We start from the raw sequence: 27,550 nt of genomic DNA on the forward strand, positions 1-27,550 counted from the left end.
CAGGGGTGCACAGACCCCTCAGGGCGGCCTGGTGCTGTGGAACTGTCCAGCAGCTCACAAGGCCTGACTAATCCACATTCTAAAAGGTGGTCATTCTATTCACTTCTTCCTTTAATCTCCCTTTTAGCAATTACTAGAAAAATAGAGATCAAAAAAGAACTAGAGCCAGACACAATTATTCAGTTTTGTGTCCTGGATTGTGGGGATCAGTATATGGGGTTGTGGGTCAGTGAATAGAAATATTAAATGTAGGGATTTCCATTAAAATATAAAAAACAAAACAGCCATTAAAAAGTCAACATTCTTTTCTCTTGTTCCTTGTGAGATAGCATATCACTCCAGAGACAGATAATGCCTTTTGAAGGGGCTGGGGATGGGGGAAACTACAGCAAATGTTTAAGAGTAAATAGGCTGCTTAGGTTAGCTATAAACCACAGTCTTCAGATTTGCCTACAGGCCCAGATCAATGCAGGCCTCCCTTCCAAAACACCAGAGAAGAAATTTGAAGAATAAGTAAAAATGAGAGGAAAATGACAGGGCACACAGATAGTAAAGAATGCTCAAAGGTAGCCCAGCTGGCGTTGCTCAGTGGTTAACCTATGAACCAGAAGGCCATGGTTTAATTCGCAGTCAGGGCACGTGCCCAGGTTACAGGCTCAATTCCCAGTGTGGGGTGTGCAGGGGGCAGCCAATCAGTTATTCTCTCTCATCACTGATGTTTCTATTTCTCTCTCCCTCTTCCTTCCTCTCTTTGAAATCAATAAAAATATATACAAAAAGAAAAAAATAGATCTGATTATTAGACTGACTAGTGGCTTGATAAATTCTAACCCAAAAGGTGTCAACAGAGTAAATAATTTTATAGGTGATTTGTGCCTTCATGCAAACCTCAATGTATGCACATGTACTTTCATATTTATGAAAAATGTGCTATTGATGAAAGTAAATGTTTTGTTCAATTTGGGTATGATGAACATGATATATATACATGAACATGATATATATATATATATATATATATATATACATATATATATATATATATATATATATATATCATGCTGTGTATACAAACCTTGTTTTATGATTTTTACTTTCTCTTTTCTAACTATATTTTCCTTGAAAGAAAGAGATCTATATTTCTCTTTTATGCCTCAATATCAGTAAGGAGATAGCATTCTTATAAGACCTATTTCTTTACCTAGAATATTTTTTTATTGTCATTGTGCCCCCCTCTAGACCAAGAGTAGAAACTTCCATGTTGGTGAGATTCAGAAAGGTAACACAGGAAACCAGGATAAAATGGGATAGACCTGCATAGCTCCCATATATCCTTCCTAGATCCTCTGACTTTTGAAGAAAATGAGAAATATGCATCATCAACTGAAATATCTTGTCACTTAAATGTTACCAGATAATTAGTTTTTACATATTATGGGAGCTGAGCGCATCTTTTTCTACACCTGTGACCCATGAGTTTCACCACATCTAGAATAAAGTCTCTTAATATAACTAAACAATACGTTTATCAAGGGCATGGAATATATCTTTTTAATTTCCTCACTTTATACACAACTATAATAGTAATGCCTAACATCTAGTATATTGTTAATGGGTGTCATGTCTTGCTAAGTGTTTTACATATGTCACCTCATTTTATATTCACAACTAGAGGTCGGGTGCATGAAAATTCGTGCACGGGGGGTGGGGGGGGGGGTCTCTCTCAGCCTGCCCTGCCCCTTCTCACAGTCTGGAAGCCCTCAGGGATGTATGTCCTACTGATGGCTTAGGCCCGCTCCCCGATCATGGGAAGGCACCACCCCCATCACCCCCTCACTGCTGCTGCCTCTTGCCTCCTGCAGAGGCGACCTGGCTGATCAGGGGAAGGTGGCGCCCCCATCATGCTGCTGCTGAAGCCACTGCCGGCCACCTCAGCTGTCTGAGCCTCAGCCCGGCCCTCGCAGCAGCAGCCGCCATCTGTGGCTTTGTCCGGAAGGACGTCCAGAAGACGTCCAGTCTAATTAGCATGTTATCCTTTTATTAGTATAGATAATATTATTAGATAGGAACTGATTTCACCTTATTTTATAGCCTAGTAAATAAAATTTAGAAAGTTAAGGGAATTATCTTGAGTTACAAGGCTCATAGGTGGTGGAGCAAGATTTTACTCCCAGGCAATCTGCTCCTGGGCCTGACCTAGGCTGATGCACTTGCCTTAGAGAGTACAGGTTGTGCAAAACAAAATTAATTATTTCTATTTTGTTTTAAATCAGGGAAATAGTTAGGAGAGCCTACTCACTTTTGTCCTGTAAATTATCCATTACATTTAATTAAACAAATGAATTTCTAAAATATAGTTCTTTCAAGACTAGTTTATTGCACTGTTCTATAAATGCTCCATCACCCTTTTCCCCCTTACTCCTGAGACAACACAGTGACAGGAATGAAGTACGGCAAATGTATAATTTGTGCTTGTGTGTGTGTTCCCTAGAATAGATGTTGGATGTATTGCCTGATTGGCTTAACGTTATCTTGGGAAATTTGCACTACAACACCTCATTTGTACATTGCACTAGGTAGTTCTGGCACGGGGGAAATGAATCAGTGTTGCCAGCTGAAAAGGGTGGTATGAGAAATTACCACACTTCATTTTGGTGGATAAACTCCAAAAATGAATCAGGAACCTAACTATTAGAAAAAAAGTTAAGCTTTTTTTCCTAATTGTCAAGATAGAATTCAATGGTGACTTTGGTTTTAACAATAATCTAAAACAAATAAATGTTAAGCAAAATAATCCATGAAAAGTAAAAACTACCTCTGACTCATGACTCGACAATTTACTAATATGGCTATTTTACAAAAGTAATCTCATTCTACACAGCCCTTTCTTGCACCATTCAGGGAAGTACAGTTGTGAAATTTGCATTCTGAGGCACATGCCAAATGCACGTCTACTAAGCCAGATAGATTGGTATTTTACTCCTGAAAATATGTTAAGCATTTAATCCTCACTAGTTGGTCCCTCATTTACTTCACTTTGTCTATATACTTTGCTAGACTTGTAGGCAAGTCCTAAATAATAGCAGGATGCTAAATCTAATAATTTCTTTCAAAGGCAATACATAACTCTTTCTATTAAAGCTCGATCAATAAAATTACAGGTGGAAGCTTGGAAACAATGATATCTTAGCTTTATGTGACTCAAATTCTAAAAACACACAATGCCCTAGAATATTATTTGCTGTTTCACTTAATAAGATAGCTGTCTGATTATCTTCTTCTACCAAAATTGCATCCAATGAGAAAAATATGTTTTTTTCTGAATTTGCCCATATGTATTAGGTATATTCCACATCCTAAGGACTAAACTTTTACATTCCTCTAATTTAAAAAAATCATATTGGTACACTGAAACATAAATCATAAAGCTCTTGATAATGGCCAAGTAAAGTTGTTAATTCATGCTATTATATTATTCATAAAATATGACTATCTTTTATAGCCGATACTGACATTTTCAAAGGCCCAAAATACTCAATTTGCCTTCTGTTTATTATTTATCTGCCCATACTATTGCTTAGTTTATTTCCACCACATAACCCAGATATATAGTGTTCTTCTCCAGAAATTCTTCTATTATAAGTATGCAGCTATGTTTCATAAGCTAATGAAAGCCATTAGGCCCGTGCCTTTCCTGTCTGCATGATAATAATAGGAGGATAGTAGGATGGACAGGGACCTAAACCAAAATCATTTGCTAACAAGAAGGTTAAAGGCATATTAAGAAAGGAGTCTCTGAATTATGGGCACTTTATAATCCTGGAACATAGAGCTAAACAGGAATTGATTCACTATTCTTGTGCTTTCTCTCCTATTCCTGCTCCCTTCCAATATGCAGCTATAATTCATTCGTTCTTTTATTTTCAAGTATTTAGTAAGTATCTACTGTGTATCATTAACCAGGCTGGAAAAAAACCAAAAAACTATGTTATACAGAAAAAGGACCAGAACCTGTTCCCATTGCCATAGGAGACCTATTTTTTCTGAGTGAGAAGCAATCTTCCCTATCTTATATCTAGTCCCACTGTCCCTACTGTATCTATCACCACGATACTAGTATATAACCTCTTCACCTTCTAAAGAGTCTGTTATCCACAACTAGACACAAAGTACACACAATGAAATTGTCCATGAGCGAACATCCACCGCACAAAACTTTATTTAATCCTATTAGTGCCCAGCTTTATGCTAGGCCTGACGACCTAACCTAAATCACGACCTAGCTTCAGTTGTCAAGAATCTCACTCAGATATCATACATTTCAAAATATAAAGGAAACTGAAAATAGAACATCATTTTCTAGGCCATGACTTTGAAATGGATCGTATCATTCCACACAGAAGCGAAGGGTATCTGTTCACTCTTAAAGGGTTGTCAGCGTTCAAGCTGTATTTTGCCTACGCTAACGGTGATTTCTCTAGCACTGACAATCTCGATTGTTGAGGAGAGAAGCTAAATTTTAATGTTTAGCAAAGGCTTTATCCTGAGAAATGTTAGAGCAATGGACTGAACAGAGTTCTCTTTCATTGATAAAAGGAGCTACGTGGAGATGCTTGTTTTCTCACAGTTGCAAACTGCCGATGGGAATGGAAGCCCAGATAAACGTGTCTCTGACCTCTGGTACAGAATTTATTCAGGGGCATGAAAGATGCTTCTGAAGACCTAATTATTTTGAGCCTCTGATATTTAACACAGGCTCCTTCATGACTTTGCTCTACCCTTCAAAAATGGCTATGATTGTGTGTGTGTGTGTGTGTGTGTGTGAGAGAGAGAGAGAGAGAGAGAGAGAGAGAGAGAGAGAGAGAGAGAGAGAGAGAAACAGAGATTTAGATATGGAAGAAATGGAGAGGACTCTAAAAACAGGCCCCGATCCCCACTACCACTACAGGCAGAATGGGCTTTTTTAATGGGCATTGAAGACAACCTGGCAAACTGGAGTCAAGCTGTCTGTCAACTGCTCAGTCAGACGGCCATAAGGATTCTTCTCGTTAAGGGGCACGGATGGGAATTTGGAGCTAAGTAAGGAAAACAAAGCCAAACTCAGCAAAAGTGCTTTGCCTCAGAGCCTTGGAGAGCCTCGGTTACGTGCAATAATCTCTTCCTTGGCATTCCAACTGAATTCCCTCTCTCAATTCAGTTTATAACCAGGATTTCTTTTTTTAAAAAAATGTAATTCCTGCCAGCAGAATGATTAATGTCCACAATAGGTTTAAAGCCAATATTCTAAACCAATTTAAAATAATATTTTTATTTCAAAGCTGGCCTCTTCTATGAATTGATTGCGCCTCTTTTACAGCACACATCCTGTTGTGCCTGGTGTAATAGGTATTTAAATGGTCAGCTTATCGTGCGGACTGGAACAAGTGCTCACCAAGGAAAGGACTCATACCATACTTCTTGTACTTACAGATGTAGCAGACAACAATTTACATGGTGGGCACTCTAAAATATTCGTGAATTCAACGCAGTTCTTGGGGATTTTTTCTTAGTTTAGCAATGTATTAAAGGAATTTCTCTAAAGTATGATGGATGAGTGGAGAGCAAGGAATAAGAGATTAAATGGACAACATTCTTTATAAAAGCCAAAATGCTTTGTCTCATATTGACCCATAATTTGACAACCATCAATTCTAACCAGATTTTCCAGTTTCCACTTTAAGGTGAATATAATCTGAGCTTAATTCAGATGCTACATACCTTGAAAAAGATCTATGCTAGCAATGTACCTCAGGAAGTTTATCTTTAGTTATTAAAAATCTAAGATATTTTTACCCAGAAGTGATTTTAGAAAAGGTTTTGAAATCCTGCCTTATCAATATTTGTGTTCAAATTTGGAAACCAAAGGATATTTGTTTTAAAGGTAATTTCACCTAAGAGCGACGGCTCTGAATTTCATCTCCAAAGCACAAATAGATGATGCATCTGAACGCCAGGCCACCTTTAAATCAATTCCTGCTACACATTCCATCGGCACTGAGCTCTGAAGCTTTCACCATTTCATGAATAATTCCAGGCTAAGCTTGATAATCTTTTTTCCTCACTTCAATTAAAAAAAGAAGAACCAAAGAGGGGATGTAAGCAAAACAAGTGCAAGCTGATAAACTGCTAGATAAATATATTTTACATGTGAGATTTCTAATGTAATAGCTGAAATATATACATAAAACTATATGTATAGAAAACTATTGAATACATATCAGAAAATTAGAAAGATATGAGATAAAATAATGCAGATCATTATAAGATTCCATAAAGGCAAACTGTTGAAAAAAAAAACCACACACATTATGGAAGCGACATAGCTATTACAGATATAATGAGAAAGGACAGAAGACATCACTGCCTTTCACCTGAAGTCAGAATATGTTATTATTCTGCAGCAAAGTAACATGTGCTTTTTCTTCAACAAAATATAGCCCACTGAATGTAATGGAAAAGTGTTCATACCACTGTAGTTAATATAATTGATTGAATAACCAAAGTTTAGCATACTGGCATAAAGACATCTTTGTTTGACCTACTTTAGATATCAAAATAAAAAATACAACCGCATAGAACATATGCATTATCAGAAACCCCTGCAAAAAGTATGCATAATTGTATTTTCACACAAAGGTTTTAAAACTCCAGGCATATCAGCAGGTTCTGAGTACTAATGGAAAATGGAATTGATGCAATTATGTTGAACAGTGGCAGGAAGCATGGCTTTTAAGAGAATCAGCTTAAAGAAAAAAAAAATCCCAGTCGCATTTGCATTAAAGCAGTCAAGATGCTAAACGAAAGACCTGCTCTTTGTGCCAGCTCAACCCCTGCCCGACTTGGAAAGTAACTTGCTGAAGCCACGCCAAGCCCTTTGCTTGAAAAGAACATCTTAATCGGTTTCTTCTAATAAAATTCAAAATGCTCTTTAGGTGACGATAATGCACTCATTGTCTTATTTCAGCTTAATGTTCTGGTCTCTTGGAATGTTCTGAGTATTACTATTCAGGGAAAAGGAAAAAAAAAAAAGTCCCTGAGTCTGAATTTAAGGAGCGACAATCCGGCTGAATGGACTAACAAAAGTTGGAAGCTTTTAATGCCAGAGAGACTGCTTCTATTTAAACCCAGGCTTGTACATAATAGAGACTCCAATCTCTTCCCATTTTCTGCATGGTTGTTAAATAATAACATTTAGGTGTGATAACAGAACTAGGTTGATAATGTTTAAAGAATGCGTAAAGCTCTTTTTGGCAACCAAGGCAAAATACATTATTCAATAGGTCTTTTCCAATCAAGGCATAATTTAAGTCATGAGGATTTGTTTATGCTTGAATTATGACTACTAGTGTATATGTAAGAGGTTGGAAAGATTATAAAAGGAGCACTAAAATAATCACCACATCTTATTATCAAAACTACTACATGCCTGCCCATCGTCTTAAGTATCTTCATTAAAAGTTGTCAATCTAGTCTATAAACATGATTTGTATATATAGACATAACTCTAATTCCAAAATAAAATTCAATAAACTCTTATTTATTTTATGTAAGCTGATTTTATAATCACTTTGCAACTCTTCACTTACTCATTAAACAATCGGTCCCTGGGTTAAGAATGACAGCTCTGTTGGAATGGTGTTTTTACATATAATAGTCTCTATCCTCTAAAAGAAGTCATGGCCACATATACCACTTCTATTTGACCCAACTAAGGTCAGGAATGCGAGGGGTTTGCTCCCCTTACTCTGTTTCTAATTTTGCTAGTGCTGTCTTAAAATCTTCAGACCTGTTGTGTTATCCAATTTCAGTAATGAAGAAAGTGCCAACTTGGTGTACCTCACACAGTTTGTACAGTTGTGTCTATTTACAAAAGAGGAAAGGACTTTCCTAATCTAAATTTTGTGAAATGAAGATTTTAGAAAACAGAAGCATCTAATGAAAGATTGTGTTTCATATGCTATAATTGGGACTTTCAATTGCTGCTAACTATAGTAACAGTGGCATCTTGGGTTTCAAGACTTCACTGGCTTTAAAAGAAGTAAGTGTAGTGAAATAAATTTAGGTATTTATGATCCCTTTACATATTATTTGCCACATTCACATTCCAGTTATTTGTACTAAAAATGGATTGCCTCCTTCTGACAGGTAGTTTTCAGCATGTCACTCTGTTCTATTACTAGCCATCAGTAATGGGAAGGACGCAAGGCTCACATACATAAATCATCAGAGTTTCCTGTTCTGCTCCAAGCTGTTACTGTACACCTGAGTGTTACAGTAACATTTTAAGTATTACTGTAACTAAAGTGTTTTAGAAGCTAATTATTATATAATTACAAATTGGTAGTATTTGAAACTTTAAAGTGAGAAAGCATAAATAATACCAAAAACACAATATTTCTTTTTTTTGCTGACTTCTTAGTTTCTGTTATATGCATTTTTAGAAGACAGTGTACACCTAGGAAAGACTGAATTTGCATTGAAATATAATTGGTCTTACTCATAGAGTATGTGTATGTATGTGTGTATATGTATGTGTGTGTGTGTGTGTGTGTGTGTGTGTGTGTGTGTGTAGATAGGGCATTTATTTTTATCAGCTAAATATCCCCTTTCCCTAACTCTGTCTTTAGCAAGTGAAATTCTACACTGAGGAAATACATTTTTCATGAAAGAATTTAGCAACTGCTTCTTTAGTGCTATTGCTACTACAGAGACTCAAGAATTTATTTTTTGTGAAGTAAGTAGTCCCATCCTTTTCTTAATGAAATAGCAATTATCTTCTGTAAACCTATACTGTTTTGACTCCTTTGGTCTATAAATTCCATATAGACTAAAGACTTGACAATAGCCATCACATTATATATAAAATTAAATAGGAGCAATCTTATAATCAAAGTCTAGTACCTGCTCATTTTTTATAAGAAAAATAGTTTTAGTAAGGTGATAATTTAAGAATTAATTAGCTAGAATATCTCCTACTTTTATTGTCAATACTCTTAAATGCTGGTAAGTTGTAAAGTTGAGAAAGGCAAGAATATTAGGTACTTTTACTGGTTATTTCAAATTAGAACATAAGATTATTTTAATGATGTTTTCCTTCTAAGGCAATACATAAAGGAACAGAGTAGAAAACTTTACTCTAGGAATTGACAAAGGGGAAAATGGGATACTGATACACATTCCACATCAAATGAAAAGCTTAATTATAAGAACAGTAACTTTGGAAAAGTATATTCACTAATTTACATGAATTAGTGACAAGTAAAAATATAACTTTCTGGTATTTATGAATTACTACAACCTTTTCAAAGAGAATTTAGAGGCATTTCTAATGTCGTGTTAAATATATTTAAAGTTTGACATATAAAAATCCATAAATTATTGCTAAAAAGTAAGTAGTTAATTAAAAATTTAAGGTATGTTTAAGCTATGCTGTTGTGCATACTTTGGAAAACAAACTTGTTAATATTCATATTAATGGCCTAAAATTTCTGCAGATATTGTAAAATGCATTTTCAGAAGATCTCTGACTCCCTACAAACATAGTCCATAATTAATTTTCCTCTTCTTATTCCATTTCCCTCTTCCAGTCTTGTCTCTGCCATCATCAAGCTGTATGTCCTTAGCCAAGACATTTAGCACCCCTGGGCCTCCATGCCTACCTACTTCAGAGGCATTCTGTAATAAATGAGTTATCAGGTGGAATTTCTCAAAAACATAAAAAGCACTCCATAGAAAGAACATCAATATTAAGTGCTCAAGGCACTTAACTTCCAGAAAATGAGGGAGGTTTGAAAGGAAATCACGCATCTTGGAAATGCAGGCGATACTTGCCATCTTTTACAGCTCAGCACATTGTTTCATGGCTAGTGCTGCCCTAAAATAGCACATGGCTTAGCACTTTGCTCTGCCTTTTATGTGTTCTGCTTGCCAAGTCATACTCAGTGTCAGAAAACGTCTAACCTTTCTGTTCCTTGCTTTTAAATTTGTTTTCATTAACAACAGAGGTCTTTAGTAACACATAACAGAAAATGCAGACGGCAAAGAAGTGCTGGAATTTGCCCAAAGCTTGCTGCTCTTTTTCTCAATACTTTTATTATTTGACAGTCATATAACTAAAACAAAAATGATAGTTTTTTTTAATACTCATTACATAAAAGGTGTTTAGGAAAAGGAAAAAGTGAGTGTGTCTCAGTGTATATTTAGTTGATGCTGCAATGGTGTCCATAAAAAAAAAAAAAGAATACTCGAATCACTTCTTTTAAGAGAAAGTGTAGGCTATCTTGTACTTATGGAAACACACCCTGACAAATTTGCACAGAGGTAAGGAGAGAGAAAAATACATTTTTCTATAGTTCTCCTTTGTTTGAGCTCAGACCTGTTCCCATAGCCAAAAGGGACACCTCACCTACAGCAACTAACTACACATATCCCAGAGAACCAAGATGGTGGCATAGGCAAAAGCCTGTACTCGCCAACTCCCACAACCACATCAAAATTACAACTAAAATACAGAACCACCATCTTCCAGAACCGCGGAAAGCTGGCTGAACGGAAGGCCTACAACCAGAGATGTAAAGAGGAAAGCACACTGAGACTCGCAGGAGGTGCAGAGGCACCCAGGTGGGCCGCTTTTTAATCAGGAGGGAGATCTTCTCTGCAGAGGCTGCCTGGAGGAGCCAGGGGTCCCAGCCCCAGACCAGATCCCCAGCCCCGGGTCCCAGAGCTGGGAAAAGAAGTTCCTATGGGCAATAAGAACTACGGGGTGTACAAACCAGTGTGGATTGGGGCTCAGTGACATGGAGGCTGCTGGAGACCCAGCTGTTCCTCTTAAAAGGCCAGCACCATGAACTGAGCTTACAAGGTCCCCCTTCCTCTGAGCTCTAGCACCAGGGCAAGGCTCCAGGGGATGCAGACACATATGAGGAGGAACTGGATTGTCTGGCATCAGGGCAGGAACTTGGGGGTGGCTTTCTCCCAGATGGAGGTGCTTGCAGGGATCATTGTTCCTGTGCAGGAACCTCCTCAGGTGCAGGGCTGACTAGCAGCCATTTCTATTTGCTCTCCTCTGGTGATTCCCTAAGACCCTGCTCCATCCAATTTATAACCCAACCTCAGCTGTGTGCAGAGGCTTTTGCATATGAATGGCCTGTGAATTCATATGAATTTTGCATATGAATTTCTTAAACAAGCTGCAGCTGGGTCAGGGAGCCCCAAACCTATCAATAAAAGACTCAAGACCTGGCACAAGCCTGTCTTGCTTCAGAGCTGGGCCTCGTCTGGGCACTTCCAAACTCGATACAAAGAGGAGGAATTTGCAGATCTCGCTGTAGCTCCTGCTGGGTGGCTCCTGGTAGGGGCTGACTTTGCATCTCCCCGGAAACCCAAGAGCCAGTGTACCTAGTGGTCAATGTCAGATCATACCAGATTACAACTCTACAGGTCCATAAGCCACACACTCAAGGGGCAGACTCAGTGATCACCAAAGCCCCACTGAAGCAAGTCCTGCTCCATAAGGGTGACTCCTGCATAGCAGCTCTCCCACTGTAGTCATAGCTGGTTCTCACAGCCAACTGTTTGACCATAAATGTTCACACTTATCTATGGATAATCATGGAATATGACACATATTGCTCATGAAATTGCCTTGATTGGATGACTGAGTATACACAGCGCACAAACTCACTCTTCTGATTTCAGATTGCTGAAGCATCCCTTTTCTGTTCTCAATTGCAGGAACCTCGTACTTTTAGAAATGGCTGACCATCACAACATCATCTTTTGGCAACACAATTAAGCTTATTAGAATATGAGAAAATTCACTGAGGACAAGAATTACCTTTTTATGACAGGGTTTCTCACTTTTTTCTAAAAATCTTAAAAAGAGAGAGAAATATTCTACTCTACTATTTCCCATGAGACTTTCTTTGCACTACTTAAAACTTCCCTCCTTCAATTTAAGGCTATGAAAGAGATTTTGTTTTATTTTGAGTACCAGAGTCCTATATAAATATATATTATAGGGGACAATAGACATATGAAATCTCTTGGCAATTTCTCCTCATCTTCTATTCCCATTGTACTTTATAACAGTTTTACAGAGAGGAAGGGAGAGGGATAGAGAGTTAGAAATATCGATGAGAGAGAAACATCGATGAGCTGCCTTCTGCACACCCCCTACTGGGTATGTGCCCACAACCAAGGTACATGCCCTTGACCAGAATCGAACCTGGGACCCTTGAGTCCGCAGGCCGACGCTCTATCCACTGAGCCAAACCAGTTAGGGCATTATAACAGTTTTAATTTGCTCTTTACATCACAAATTTAGTGCTACTCTATTTCAGACTCTTTATGGTTGAGTACTGCCCAATGCGCCCTTGCATTCATCTGTTCCTTCCTGATTTCAATGACACTGTCACAGAGGAAAAATGCAGAGCCTCTTATTACACAGCACTCCTTATTGAATTTGGTTTATCAAAACATGCAGGTGCTATTTAAGATGTTTAATTGACATTTAACTGAGGCCATCAGAAAGGGATTTAAAAGAAACTACAGTAACACAAGTTTTCCCAAGAACTAAATATTTCAGAAGATTCAATACAACCAGAGTGAGCTTTCTCCAAGATGAATGGAGAAATCAAGAACAATTGGCTTTATTTTCATCTCTTGGGCGACCATAAGACAAACTGTTCTCAACAAATGTGCCTTGAAAGGTTAATGCTACCAGAGTTCATAAAGAGGCAATTTATTATTTTGAGTTTATTGTCCAATGTCAATTCATCAGCTTTTGGGTTTAGCTCACCAGTTCACAGGGGTCCTTTTATTTATCATTTAATTAACTAAGCTTCTTGTCAAATGAGGCAGATATAGGCGATAAAAAATGTTTTGTAAAATTCCATCCTCTTTCATTTACATACTGTCAATGACTTGGAGACATTTATAACTTTATTAATAAAAATTCAGCACTGAAAGAAGGCAAAAAGAATCACTAAGTAAATAACTGAAAGACCTGGTAAGGCTCTACACTTAATGCACTTGTTGCCCAATACGACCCACAGTGACATTTTTATGTTTTTAAAGCACTGTCATGCACATGCAAATGTAAATGTAAAACTCAAACTTGAGCTGGAAAATTGGCCAAAATAAGCTAAGAAAAACGTATCCAAATAGTAGCACCTTTATGAAGTTTTAACCCTTTGAGTTTTAGGCAATGACTCACAGGCTTCAAAGGAAGAGGGACAGTTTAGTAGTAGGACGTCTATACTGTTGTAGTGAACACAAGCAAAGAACTAATAGTGACAAATGACTGACTTTTTGCCATCCATTTAACCTATCAATGAATTTATTTTTGAGCTCCCAAAGCTTTATAAATGCTTTAAGATATTGCCGGGGGCACCTTAATAATTCATCAGAGTTTTTATTTGTGTTTTCTAAAATATATTTTTATTGATTTCAAAGAGGAAAGAAGAGGGAGAGAGAGATGGAAACATCAATGACGAGAGAGAATAATTGATCTTCTTGACTCCTGCATGCCCCACAATGGGGATTGAGCCCGCAACCCAGGCATGTGCCCTGACTGGGAATCAAACTGTGACCTTCAGGATCATAGGTCAATGCTCAACCACCGAGCCACGCCAGTCAGACAATAACTCATAAGAGTTTTGAAACAAAAGAAAAACTGCAGTGGACTCAGACTTCCCTTTCTGTAAAATAATAGTCATTTGGGCTTTCTGAAGCCAATGGGATACTGAGTGCACATTACCTTTATCCTACTTCTTTATCTCCAGATATTATCTTTCTAGACCTAAAAACATATAAAAATGATAATCCTTTATCCATGAGGATTACTTTAAATAGTAAGTCTGATGACTCAGAGATTTGTACTAAGAAGACAAACATCCACATGACTGAATTATTGCTTGTTAGGAGAGGTGGAGCTACTGTGTAATTTTGGATAAGTTGACTTTCTTAAAACAATAAGGAAAGAAATGTTGCTATTTCAGTAACTTAATAATACATTTCCTCATTACCTTACATGAGATTAATAAATCCAGTAATTAAATCTCAATTAAGTATTGAATGTAAAGTCTATTAAATTCTTCACACACAAAGTATTCCAGCAGCAAACTTTCCTGAATGAATTTCAATTTGCTCATCAAAAGTATGGAAAAAATCTGATATACTATTTAACAGCCACTGCTTTAAGTGTAGTATATGACCTACATTTGGTATTTATATGGATGTAATTATATTTTTATTTATACCTTCCTATGGATATATTTACACAGATATATTTTATTTCATGGTACAGAAATCGATTAGAAATTATCCCACATGCCCCCTTTCTGATTTTAATGATGCAATTTCTAGCCACTCACTATTCCATGACAATCATTAGAACTAAACTGAGTAAACTGAGTACTCTTAAATGATCCAATTTCTAGCCACTCACTATGCCATGTCGATCATTAGAAGTAAACGGAGTAGACTAAGTTCTTATTAAGTTCAAGCCCACCATAAAAAAATTGGACTTAAAAAAATAGAATCTTCAAAAATTCCTCTCATGCTTTTTATATTTTAGTGCTATGATAAAGAAATCAATTTCTATTGCATTCTCCCTGCTATATGTCATTGTTTTAAATTATCCAGAATTCACTAAAGAGTGGTTGCAGTGTATCAATGCTCTATTGGTTGGGAGGTGTAGCAGTAAGGGGTATCGAAATTTATGTTAATTCAACATTTACTGAGCAATATATCACAGTCTCTATGCTAAGTGGAGGGGTAGTAATGAAGACCATATTTCTGCCCTAAAGGAACTTACAAATACTAACTTTAATGTAAGCCTCCCTGTATTGTATAGTAATCCAGTGCCTCATGTTGTGGTGACCCCCAATTTCATTGTTACAAATTGAACATAATTAAAGCATAGTGATTAATCACAAAACAATATGTAATTATATATGTGTTTTCCAATGGTCTTAGGCGACCCCTGTGAAAGGGTCGTTTGACCCCGAAAGGGGTCGCGACCCACAGGTTGAGAACCGCTGTTGTAATGGGATATACTATATATACTACCCAACACCCTTTACAAGCTTAATTCATTTAATTTTCAAAACAGTTATATGAAGTACGTGTTATTAACCATTTTACAGATTATAAAATTCCGGATTAGGGAGATTAAATAATTACTCTAATGTAGCATACCCAGAAAGTAGCAATCATTATTTAAAACCAGTTTTGTATGATTTCAATATCCCTGATTTTTTGAAAATTATTTGTTTAGTTTTGTTCTTCCCCTTGCCCAGGTCATTTACATAAAACATTATTGAAAACATTAAAGAGGTTACTATAGAAGGCTTTCTTGAAGGAGGTGATATTTATAAAATAAAACTAAAAAATATCACATAATTATAGGACAGTGATGGCGAACCTTTTGAGCTCAGCGTGTCAGCATTTTGAAAAACCCTAACTTAACTCTGGTGCCGTGTCACATATAGAAATTTTTTGATATTTGCAACCATAGGAAAACAAAGATTTATATTTTTGATATTTATTTTATATATTTAAATGCCATTTAACAAAGAAAAATCAACCAAAAAAATGAGTTCGCGTGTCATCTCTGACACGCGTGTCATAGGTTCGCCATCACTGTTATAGGGCAACAAGGGATATAAGAAATAATTTTGTCCAAGTTTTTTTAACTGGTCGGGAAACTGAGGTCTTGCTAAAGTTTCAGAATTAATTCGTGAATAATCAAAGATTAAAAACCATGATAGTTTGGTTTCTATGCAAATGCTGTTCTCACTATGCCACAATGCCAATCACACATTCATACAATTTATGTATATCAAAAATGCCTATTTAAATATATTTCCTAATATTTTAATTAAAATTTGTTGTAGAGGCCAATCTAACCATGGTAAACATTTCTGCACTTTATTATAACTAAAATTTTGGTGTTATTTTTCATTAATCAAAAAATATAAAAGCATTACGTACATACAAAATACATTTAAGAATAAGGATTATTACCAGTAACAATCAGAGATATTTCATAATAAAAAAGAGTTCAATTCATCAGAAGGCATAACAATTCTAAATATGTCAGTACCTAATAACAAAAAGTCAAAAACATGAATCAAAAACTGATAGAACTGCCGAAACCGGTTTGGCTCAGTGGATAGAGCGTCGGCCTGCGGACTGAAAGGTCCCAGGTTCGATTCCGGTCAAGGGCATGTACCTGGGTTGCGGGCATATCCCCAGTGGGAGATGTGCAGGAGGCAGCTGATCGATGTTTCTCTCTCATCGATGTTTCTAACTTTCTATCTCTCTCCCTTCCTCTCTGTAAAAAATCAATAAAATATGTTTAAAAAAAAAACTGATAGAACTGAAAAAGAGAAATAGATAAATCTGTAACTATCTCTGGAGAGTTCAACTTCTATCACTAACTGAACTAACAACTAGACCAAAAATCAGAAAAAGTATAGAAAACATAGAAATTCATCAACTGGTTGAATCTAATTGATACTAACAGAACACTATGTGGCAAAAGCAGTATGCATATTCTTTTCTATATAGACTATAATGAGTTGAAAGAATTAAAAACACCTGATGTATGCTCTTTGACAACAAGGAGTTAAAGCAGAAATCTATAACGGACAGATATATAAAAATATCCAAATATTTATAAATTATACAAAATATTTCTAAATAACCCATGGGTAAAAGAAAACATAACAGAGGAATTAGAAGACATATTGAACTGACTGAAAATCAAAACACATTTCATCAAAATATTGCTAAAACAATATTTCGGAAATTTGTACCATACCTCCATAACTGGTTGAATCAGGGAAAACTTCTCAAATCAGTAATTTAACAGTCTATGATAGGTAGTTATAAAAGAACAAATTATACATAAAGCAAGAAGAAATAAGATAATTAAATTATGGAGCATAAATAAAAAATGTTAAACAGAAAAATAATAGACAAAAATGGTTGATTATTTAAAGAGATCAATAAAATGGAAAAATTGATCTCTAGCCAGATCAGTCAGAGCATAAAGGAAGCAGATATACATCATTAATATCAGAAATGAAATAAAAAAACATTACTACAGATCCTACAGACATAGTGAGGATAATAATATAATGTGAATAACTTTGTCAATAAATTAAATATCGTAGATTCATAATCAGAATTGCTAGCTGAAATAGTAATCTTATTATAAGAATTTATCTAATTTTTAAATAGGAACAACACAATATAATTAACTCGATTATCATATTTTATATATAAAAATGTAAAAAAATTCCATTTTTCTGAAGCTCAGAACCTTCTCTTAAAATTACATGTAACTGATACCTTTTATCAAATTATTTTGTATTTACTCCTGATTTTATAAAATATTACATGCTAAAATCTCTACTGGATAAATGCAATGCTTTTTCTTTTTATATTAACAAGCAAAACAGTGACAATAATGTTATAAAATATAAATCTGTTAAACTATTGAATTGCTTTTCCACAAGTATTCAACTTAAAAAACATTTGCATTAACTATATATTCATTCGAAAAGCTATTTGGCATAAAATAAGAATTATAAAAATTACACAATATAATATCTTCTAGGAGTAAGTTCTCTTATCATGCAAGGTTTAGCTAGCACAAATGTAACTAATTAATAACATCTGAAGTACATTCTCCCATAGGACTGATGACCATCTGGTTGACCTTGCGCTAGATCAATAGAGATGGCAAATCTGTAAATCGTTTCTTAAATGTTATCAGTCCATCATTCCACCACAAGCAGAAGGGCTGGAACTTGGATGTGAGAAAGGATCTCTTGTTTCTTATACCTTTAAATCAACTATGATTCATCATTTGACTATAAATAAGACAAGACTGAGAAGATTCTCCTAAAGTTCTCCCCAGGAAGAGACAGGCAGAGGATTAAGTTACAGTGAAGATTTCAAGACAAAAGAGTCAGGAGGCAATGTAATTATGAGAAACTATAAAGATGCAAAAAACCTCTGCCTGGTGTAACCTGAAATTACTTGAATTTCCTCAAAAGCATCTTCCAAGTCCTGATTTTTGGTTGCAAGTTAGTTTAGAAATTTTGAAATATGAAATAAATGAAATAAAGTATATACCTTTATGCATTTAAATTAACATGTTCATATAGAAGGTGGGGCAAAAGTAGATTTATAGTTGTTCATATGGAGAATAATACAATAATTGATAAATAATAGTACAATAATATGCTCTGTATTGGGTTTACTCACAACTATAAACAGATTTTTTGCCCCACCCTATATATGTCAACCCTACACAAATTTCTGTATTTTGATGTCAAGACTAAACTACTTCGGAAGAAATTTAGTAACCTACTCAGAGAAGTCATCATAAAATCAATGACAAACTTTAATAAGAAATTTGGAACAAGCATCTCAAGCAGGTATACTATCAAATCTCTTAAGACAATGCTTATAAACTTATGATTAAAATTTAAACATTTTAACGTGTTTTTTTTGCCCAAGGTACTTTTCCTATGATACTTTGACTAATATATATAATCTAATATATATATATAGTCTAACTTAAGAGTTTTTGTATTTTATGAAGAAATTATAGAATTTCCTTATTGATATATCACTTTAAAATAGTCTCTAAATTGTTATATTTTATCTCTATGATTATTTACTATTAAGGCTATTGGAGAGTATTATGCTATGTGAAATAAGCCAGTCAGAGAAAAACAAGTATCACATGATCTCACTTGTATGTGGAATCAAGTGAACAAAACAAACTGATGAACAAAAAAGATCCAGGCATAAGCATGCAACAGACTGAAGTATTTCAAAGGGAAGGGGGTGGGGTTATGGGAAGAGATTAACCAAAGAATTATCTATGCACAGCCCATGGACAGATAATATAGTGCAGTAGGCCTGGGGAGGGGACAGGTGAGGGGTGGAGGGTGTCTATGGGGAGAAAAAGGGAGACATCTGTAATACTTTCACAGTAAAGATAATCCTCACCCAAGGAGTGTGGATATTTTTTCCATTGATTTTTAGAGAGAGTGGAAGGACGGGGGGAGTTAGAGAGACAGAGAGAGGAGAGAGAGAAAGAGAAAGATCAACCTGAGAGAGACACATCGACTGGTTGCCTACCGCTCACTCCCCTGACCTGGCCATGGACTGAATCTGCAACTGAGGTATATGCCCTTGACTGGGAATAGGATCCATGACCCTTCGGTCTGCAGACCAACACTCTGACCACTGAACCAAACCAGCCAGGGCAATAAAGATATTTTTTTTAAAAAGCCTCTTGGGAAAAATAAAATATCAGGAATTATAAAACTTTCAGATCAATAGCTTATTTTACCATATTGTATTCTACATCTCTATATATAAAAGCCTAAGCCACCAAACGACCTGCTGCTGGTCACTATGACATGCACTGACCACCAGGGGGCAGACGCTCAACACAGAAGCTTCCTTCTGGTGGTCAGTGCGCTCCCACAGTGGGAGTGTTGCTCAGCTGATGGACCTGTCCCGATGGCCCACTCCTTCCCTCAGTAGTCCTATAGGTCCAATCTCCAGAGAACAGGCCAGGCACCAATGGACTGGTGCTGCCAGCACGATCCCAACTGTGCCACTGGCCTCCTGGAAGTTGGCCTCGGGCACTGTGGCCACTTCCCCTCCCTAGGCGCTCTTCAAGGAAGAAACAATATAAAAGCTGCCGCCAGGTGGCTCCCAACAATCAGCATGAACATCAGTGGGACGGACCGGATTCCGATCCGGATTCCGGGCCAGCAAGGGCATCCCACCACCCGCCCAGAGGGCCAATCACATCCCAGCCCCCTCCCTTCTCCTTCAGGACAGGTGCCAGATGCAGGGCTCACAGCTGGCAAGTGCCACTGAGTGGCGCGAGTCTCTCGCTATGAGGACTGGGCACAAGTCTGCAGCAGGTGCAGCAGGGCTGGGATGAGTGGGAGCAGCAAGTAGGAGTGGCATGCAGCACTGGATTGCTGGTTTCGGCCCAATCCCCACAGACCATGCCAAGGGACCCCATCCAGGCACAAATTCGTGCATTGGGCCTCTAGTATGTTATAAATGAAGGTAAGTCTTATTTTGCAAGAATCTGTTTTGAGTTTGGGAGCACTTAAAGTATTAGTGATACAGTATCTTTAAAAGCCCATTATACCGTCTAGTCACTGTATACAGAGCACTTATTGTCCTACATAGTATTAAAGTTTGGTTTTAAAAGTTTGCATTACTGAACTTCATTAAAAGACAAATTTTAATTGCCACTTCAAACATACACTTGATGAAATATCTCTGGTGACACACTTATCCTATCTAATAAAAGAGAAACATGCAAATTAACCATAACCCCGACACCCTTCCCACTGGCTAATCAGCGAGATATGCAAAATAACTGCCATCCAAGATGGCAGCTGGCAGCCAGGCAGCTGAAGTGAACAGGAGGCTTGCTTTCTCCAGTGATGGAGGAAGCCAAGGTTCCCCGCCTGCCGCTGCCAGCCTCTGAGCTGCAGTCTAAGAAACAATGTTGCAATTATAGAAGGTAAATAAACCCCAGAAACCTGCTTTCAGCCATCAGAGCTGGGGCTAGCAGGACCGCAACAGTGTTACAATTATAGAACCCAAACAAACCCAGATACCTGCTTTCAGCAGCCGAGGTCTCAGAGCTGGAGCCGAGCCTCAGAGCTAAAGCTGGTTCTCAGTTCCAGTGACAGCCATAGAAGGTAAATAAATCCCAGAATAAAAAAAAAAAAGAAAAAAGGAGAGGCTGGGAGCTTTAGTCACCCGCCAGCCTGAAAACGGCCCTCAGCCCCTCACCCAGACTGGCCAGGCACCCCAGTGGGGACGCCCACCCTGAAGGGGGTGTGATCAGCTGCAAACAGCCATCATCCCCTTATCCATGCTGGCCAGGCACCCAAGTGGGACCCCCACCCTGAAGGGGGTGTGACCAGCTGCAAATAGCCATCATCCTCTCATCCAGGCTGGCCAGGCACCCAAGCGGAACCCCCACCCTGATCCGGGACACCCTTCAGGGCAAACCAGCCAGCCTCAACCCGTGCACCAGGCCTGTATCCTATATAGTAAAAGGGTAATATGCAAACTGACCCTAACAGCAGAAGGACTGGGAATGACTGGTCACTATGACACACACTGACCACCAGGGGGCAGACGCTTAATGCAGGAGCTGCCCCCTGGTGGTCAGGGTACTCTCACATGGGAGGAGCTCTATTCAGCCACAAGCCAGGCTGATGGCTACCAGTACAGCGGTGGTGGTGGGAGCCTCTCCTGCCTCCTCAGCAGCGCTAAGGATGTCTGACTGCAGCTTAGGTCTGCTCCCTGCTGGCAAGTGGGCATCCCCCGAGGGCTGCCGGACTGCCAGAGGGATGTCTGATTGCCATCTTAGGCCCAATCCCCCGGGGAGCGGGCCTAAGCCAGCAGGTGGTCATCCCCTGAGGGGTCCCAGACTGTGAGAGGGCACAGGCCGGACTGAGGGACCCTACCTCCCCCCGAGTGCACAAATTTTTGTGCACCGGGCCTCTAGTCTTTAATATTTACCTATTTTGGATTAAGTTTGGGTTAAACAAAGTTTGATTAATGTTGATAAAATAGAGAGAAAGGGCTTAGAGACCTAATCTGTGGGACCACTCCATCTTCCTATATACTGAGAGGAATACAGAAAATAGGGAGAAATTGTACTGCTCCTTAATGCCTTTCTTTTCTTCTTTTTTTAAAAAATATTTCATAGCTCTCAACTTAGGAGAAAAGTTGTAAGCTGACTATGAGATGCTTTAGTTAGTAATTTTTTTTAAAAAAATAGGACACTTCAAAAGATCTGTTTTCCTTCCTTCACAACTTATCTGGATAGTCATGGGTTTTAAGGGGGAATGCCTGACTTAGAAGCTAAGGAAGCAATTAGAAGCTTATGCACTTTAAGTTCATAAGGCTCCAATAGGACTTATGATAAGCTTGGAGAAAGCTTTTGGTGGGGAAGGGAAGGGGAGGAGAAGAAGGGAAGGGAGGGAAAGAAAAGGGAGGAAAGGGGAAGGGAGCGGAGGGAAGGTGGGCGGGAGGGAGGAAGCCATTTGACTGATAAGTGTCAGTCATACTGCTACTTGAAATTAAAGATACCAGTGTTTCAAAGACATCCTGCTACAGAAAGGTCTTAGAGTATATTGTTTCTCAAAGGAAAATGAAACTATGCCCAATAATACTGAGGTTTATGCAGAAACAGAGTTGAAAGAAGCCATAAAAATATAAATAACCCTGAGTGGCAGGGTGATATTCCTGATCCATTGCTTATCCCATCTGTCCAATTACTATGGGTTACGTGACTGACGGAAATCATCCATCTGTAAGTCCTTTGAGCAATATACATTAAAGCTCATGCAAACATTCGGCAGACCATTCCTCAGAGGACTTACAACTTTTATGTGTGTGAAAATTTGAAGTCACACTCATTTCCCTAGGCTCCTGAAGATAACATCTGTACACAACAGCAATCAAAAGCATATTCTGAACTATTCCTTCAGTTCCTTTTCAATTAGGAGACTTTGCCAACCTCAGGAAGCCCTTGTGGAAATAGAGGAAACATTATTACATAGAAAGGCCAGTGTCGAGGCTAGTGCTCAAATTTATTAGGAAAATTTCCAGTAATTTACCCTTCATAGTTCTTTCTGCTAATGAAGATTAGTACATGGGAGGTGCTTCTCAACCAAACCCGGTGAATATTAAAATCAGAGATTGCAGGCTTTGCGTTTTTCACCATCGCTCCCATGCATGCACATGCAAACACAGGAGAAATTTAAAAGGGGGCAGAATACACTTCAAGCATTTTCAGAAACAAAATGCAATAGAGGGCTTTTGTCTACTAACTAATAATTTTAAATAGCCATATCATCCAAAAACCAGTCCCATAAATATTTTTTAAATCAATATTCAATAATACTTTACTGCCTTTAGTTTTTTAATCTGGATAAGAAAACAAATGATAAATAACATTTTCCCAGAGAATTTATCAACTTGCTTACCATCAAATGTTAAGTAAACTCTTGCTTGGGGCTGAGAAGATCCTTTCACACAGACAGAACAAACAAATACTCCAACCAACATGCAAATTGCCTGGAATGCCATTTCTTCAGATTTTCAAGTTAATATCCAAGAGAAATACCTTTAAAAAAGAGATAAGTTTCTTACATTTCATTTCACATTTTAGGAGCACACCCACACCCACACCCACACAAACATAACCAGCAATCCAGACAGAGCACCTTATTCACAAAAGACATTCCTGAACTTTCATAGTCATGCAAACAGTAGGAGGTGCTGTGACTTTGCTTCTTAGATGTGAAAATTTGGATTCAATTCCCTTGGTCTGGCAGTGTTTGCGAAAGAGAAACTCTCATCTTCCAAAACTTAAAGAACAAAGCAGCCAAGGAAAAAGTGATTGATTCCCAAAGGAAAACCAATATTTAAATGTGGTCGCCTCTCTAAAAATCACAGTATGTTTAAATGGCTTGAGAATGGTATCGATAGGTATGAATGGATGAAAACATCCCTTCCTACCATAAATACAGTAATAGTAAAAAAAAAATCCCACATGAACATTCCGTACTCATTAGCTCTTGTACCTGAAATGGTGTTTCTATGCATAAATGGACATGTGCTCAATCCTTGATCACTGAAATCATTTGAATCAGTTATCGGCCAATTTATACAGATGACCGAGCAGCTGTTAAGTGATGCAGATGAGGTAACCTTGGACTGGTGCCAAATTCAAACCAATGACCTAGTGGTGAGCAATTGAGTGAACCATATATCCCTCAATGCATAGTTCATATAAATCAACCAGAAAGTGGCTGTCAAAATCCCAATAGATAAATCAGACAGACAAGTCCTATCTGGAACTATAGCTATAAAATTGATACATGCTATTAACTAACGTCTGAATACCAAGGAAGACCAGGTAACCTGTTAACTACCGATCTATAAACTCTCCAGTGGTCACAACATGTGAAATAATCTCAGGGCCATAAAAATAATATCCCATTATTTTGAGTCTAGAATAATTATATACTGAAATAATATAACAGTTTAATCTAGGAATTAATTTTTATAGATCACAACAGTTCTGACCTGCCTTCAATACTATGTGGCTTTTAAAATTAAAATCTTATCATCACTGATTTCACTCAATAAAATGCTACTACAAGTTGTAAACACTGCTTCATTAATGCAGAAGAAAAAAAAGACCAATTATACTGAACATGCCATTCTAAACGAACATTATAAGTTGATTTCCTAGGTGGCACGTATACGTTATGAGAGTTAGAAACAAAATCGCACACCTCTTTTACCACACAGATGGAGGGAAGCCTCGAGATGTTTGTGTTGGTAATTTTCAAAAGAAACAGTTTCTTCCTGCTTCCACAACCTCTTCACCTTGTCATCCCTAAATTGTCTTAGAAGAAAATTGATTTTATGGAGTGACTTTCCCTTAGTCACTTGTTCCCTGGAAAAAAAGCCACAAAGATGCCTAACCTTTGTCTCCTTATTAAGAAGGCTGATAGGATTTACACATTTTTACATATTGCTATTATCAGTATTTTATCTGGTATGTCTCCCCCCCCCCCCCAAAAAAAAGAGACACTTGCCACAAGTTGCAAAAAATAAAATAAAATACATATTGGAGATGAAATGACAGGTCCAAGGAAGCAAGAACACAGTGCAATGGGGTTTCAAGCCTACCTAGGGAAAAGCGACTCACAGCAAGTGTCTTACACACGCCTCGCACCCCCTACTTTACAACTTCTTCCCTTTAACTCAGGCACTTAGACAGGCTGCTTATTTTCACTTCTGATCGAAACCCCAGCAGCCGGGAAGAACAAGACTCTTATGTCCTCCCCAGCAATTCCGCCTCCGAAGTCATTGAAATGCGCAACTTTAACTCGCCGCAGGTGTCACAACCTAAAGCAACAACTCCAGCCGGGCTCTCAGCAAGGGAAACGGCTCCCGGACAAACTGCGTAGGTTCTTAAGAAAATACACAGACTGGAGCACAGTGATGTGTGAAAAGTCAACACACAGACCCCAAACTCATGCTGAACCCCAGGAACCCGCTTACCCAGGGGCCAAGCGATCAGCACGGAGAAACCCAGGTGCTACCGGTCTGGCTCCGCGTGCGCCTCCAGCCCTTCGCCCAGGAGACCTGGCTGTCGGAGGCGGCCCCGCGGGGAAATTCCTTCTCCCCGGCCGGCCGGTCCTCGCAGTTTCTTTGTAAAGGAATCCTCCGCGCGGCGGTGCAGGGGCACCCGGAGCCCGGCCCGCGCCGCTCAGTCCAGCGCCCGCGAGTGAATGGAGAGCGGCCGGCGCGGGGGGCGAGCGCCCGGGTGTCCGGTTACAGCGACGCGGCGCGCGGCTCCCGCTGCCCCGGCTCCCGCTGCCCCGGCGCGCCGCCCAGTCCACCCGCATCAGCAGCCCAGCGCCCCGGCCGCATCCCCACGGCCGCGAGGCCCCACCCAGGGCGCGCCGCGGGAGGGCGGCCAGGAGCCGGGAGGGCGGGGCGGGCCGGGGCGGCCCCAGATCGCGCACCCGAGGCAGGAATGCGCGGCTGCGGGCTAGGGGCTGCAGAACAGCTCGGCTCTTGCGCTGTCCGCGGTGGAATGAGCAATTTACCGAGGGTGCTCCAAGGGTTTTGTTTGTTTGTTTGTTTGTTACCAGCAACTCTTGGAAGGCATACCCGCGTGGCTTGGCCGTACGTATCAAAGTGCAAATCAGTCTTTTTCTGTTCTTTCTTTCGTTGTCTCCCCCCCTCCCGGCCCCCCCCCCCCCAGAAGGATCACTGCATCCTTTTAAGGCAAAGAGATGCGTCTTTAAAAGAGCATCAGTCTTGTCCTTTTCGTGCAGCAAATGTTCTAAAATGAGTCCAACAGTCTCATCACAGACGTTTATGCTTTTTAATGGGCGTTGTTTTCTATTTCGTTCACTTAATGTAAAGCAGTAACTCTGTTGACCCCTCCACACTGGCTCATTTCCAGTATCTTTTCCTCCAGGATATTCCCAAAACATAAACTGCAAGAAATTACTTAACAATTTTGTGGAGCAAGGCTGTTCTGAATTATGCCAACAGACAGATGTTTACAAATCTAGGCATTAGGGGTATATTTCTAGCTCTACTATCAGATAAACTTGTTAAACTCTGGAACTGATTTTGATGTTTAAATGAAAATCACTTCTCCGGACCACAAAAATCTAGACACTAGGACAGCAAGAGAAATGAGTTTTTGCCTCAAGAAAATGAGCAGGTACTTGCTTAAAAATCACTATGGGCTACAGCCCAGCAGATGTCACTGTACAAAGGGACTATGGCGGGCAGTGTCTTCACCTCTTCCCTTACAGTTTTCTTTAGGAAGTAAAGCAGAAACTTAATTCTTATAAACTGTGTCGTGGAAAATAGTTCTGTGAGTGCAAACTCTTCGCTGGAATGGGACAGTTGACTTAAACCTCAGGCAGGAGGAAGTGAGTAAGTGATTACGACACATCTTTCATGTGCGTAAACCCTGCCTGTTCTGTCCAAGCTACATAAAACTGTCTCCAACTCTCTCTGTATAGCTGGGATATGAATGGGTCACATCAAATAAGTGTCAATTTAAGAGTTCAAAAATTATATTCCAGGGCCAATACTATCTTTCAACACCTAAGTTTATGAAAGCAACTTCTCATCTAATAGGTGTATTATTTTTAAAAGTTTAATAGGGTTAGACTGTATAACCTTCAAAGGCTGTCAAATTGCGTTGTTTACCCATATCTTCAGAAAAAAAGTCACTTCTACTGTCGTGGTAAACAACCTGCTTCCCTATTTATAATGGTCTGGCCCTCTAGCAACTTCAGTGCAAAATTATAGCTAATTTGCCTACAAACGTCAGTGGTCATAATAATCTGGCCACTCAGTGTATTTTGTGATGATTAGTGCAATGAAAATGTGAGAAGTCCTTGACAAAACTTGATATAGTGAATTTAACCCACCAGACATCCGACAGTATTAAAAACCAGATGCAAACATGTAAGCAACGTGTACATTTCTCTGAAGTACTTCTGAAACTGATTAAGACCCAAGTGATATCCCAACCACTATTATCTTCCTACTGGTGTCTGAGTCAGCATTAGCTTAAGGAAGGAGAAGAAGAAATCATTAGAAAGAAGATTGCTGTGAGCATTAACAAACTATGTAATTACTAGAGGCCTGGTGCATGGATTCGTGCCCCTTGGGGTCCTTCAGCCTGGCCTGCTCCCTCTCGCAATCCAGGACTCCTCAGAAGATGTCGGACTGCTGTTTTTGGCCTGATCCCCGCAGGCCAGAGGATCGGGCTGAAACCGGCAATCTGACATCCACCAAGGGATGTAGTGGTGCGCCAAGTGGCAGGCAGCCAGGGAGGAGCCCGAGCCTGGGCGGGGGCAGCCCTGCTACCGCTCAT

General features: G+C 38.8%; 1 protein-coding gene across 2 annotated transcripts in view; it reads right to left on the reverse strand.

Moving 5' to 3' along the window:
• Window positions 1–25,548, reverse strand: part of SEMA3C (semaphorin 3C) — a 166,467-nt gene extending 140,919 nt beyond the window's left edge. For both annotated transcript variants that reach the window (XM_081102081.1, XM_081102082.1), the window contains exons 1-2: window positions 25,201–25,548; window positions 23,109–23,248 (exon numbers count right to left, since the gene is read on the reverse strand). In XM_081102081.1, coding sequence (XP_080958207.1) covers window positions 23,109–23,211 — 103 coding nt within the window. In that variant the 5' untranslated portion in view covers window positions 23,212–23,248; window positions 25,201–25,548. The remainder of the gene's footprint in view (window positions 1–23,108; window positions 23,249–25,200) is intronic.
• Between the last annotated feature and the right edge of the window lie 2,002 nt (window positions 25,549–27,550).

This window comes from Myotis nattereri (genome assembly GCF_964212035.1).
Source record: "Myotis nattereri genome assembly, chromosome: 11".
NCBI lineage: Eukaryota > Metazoa > Chordata > Mammalia > Chiroptera > Vespertilionidae > Myotis > Myotis nattereri.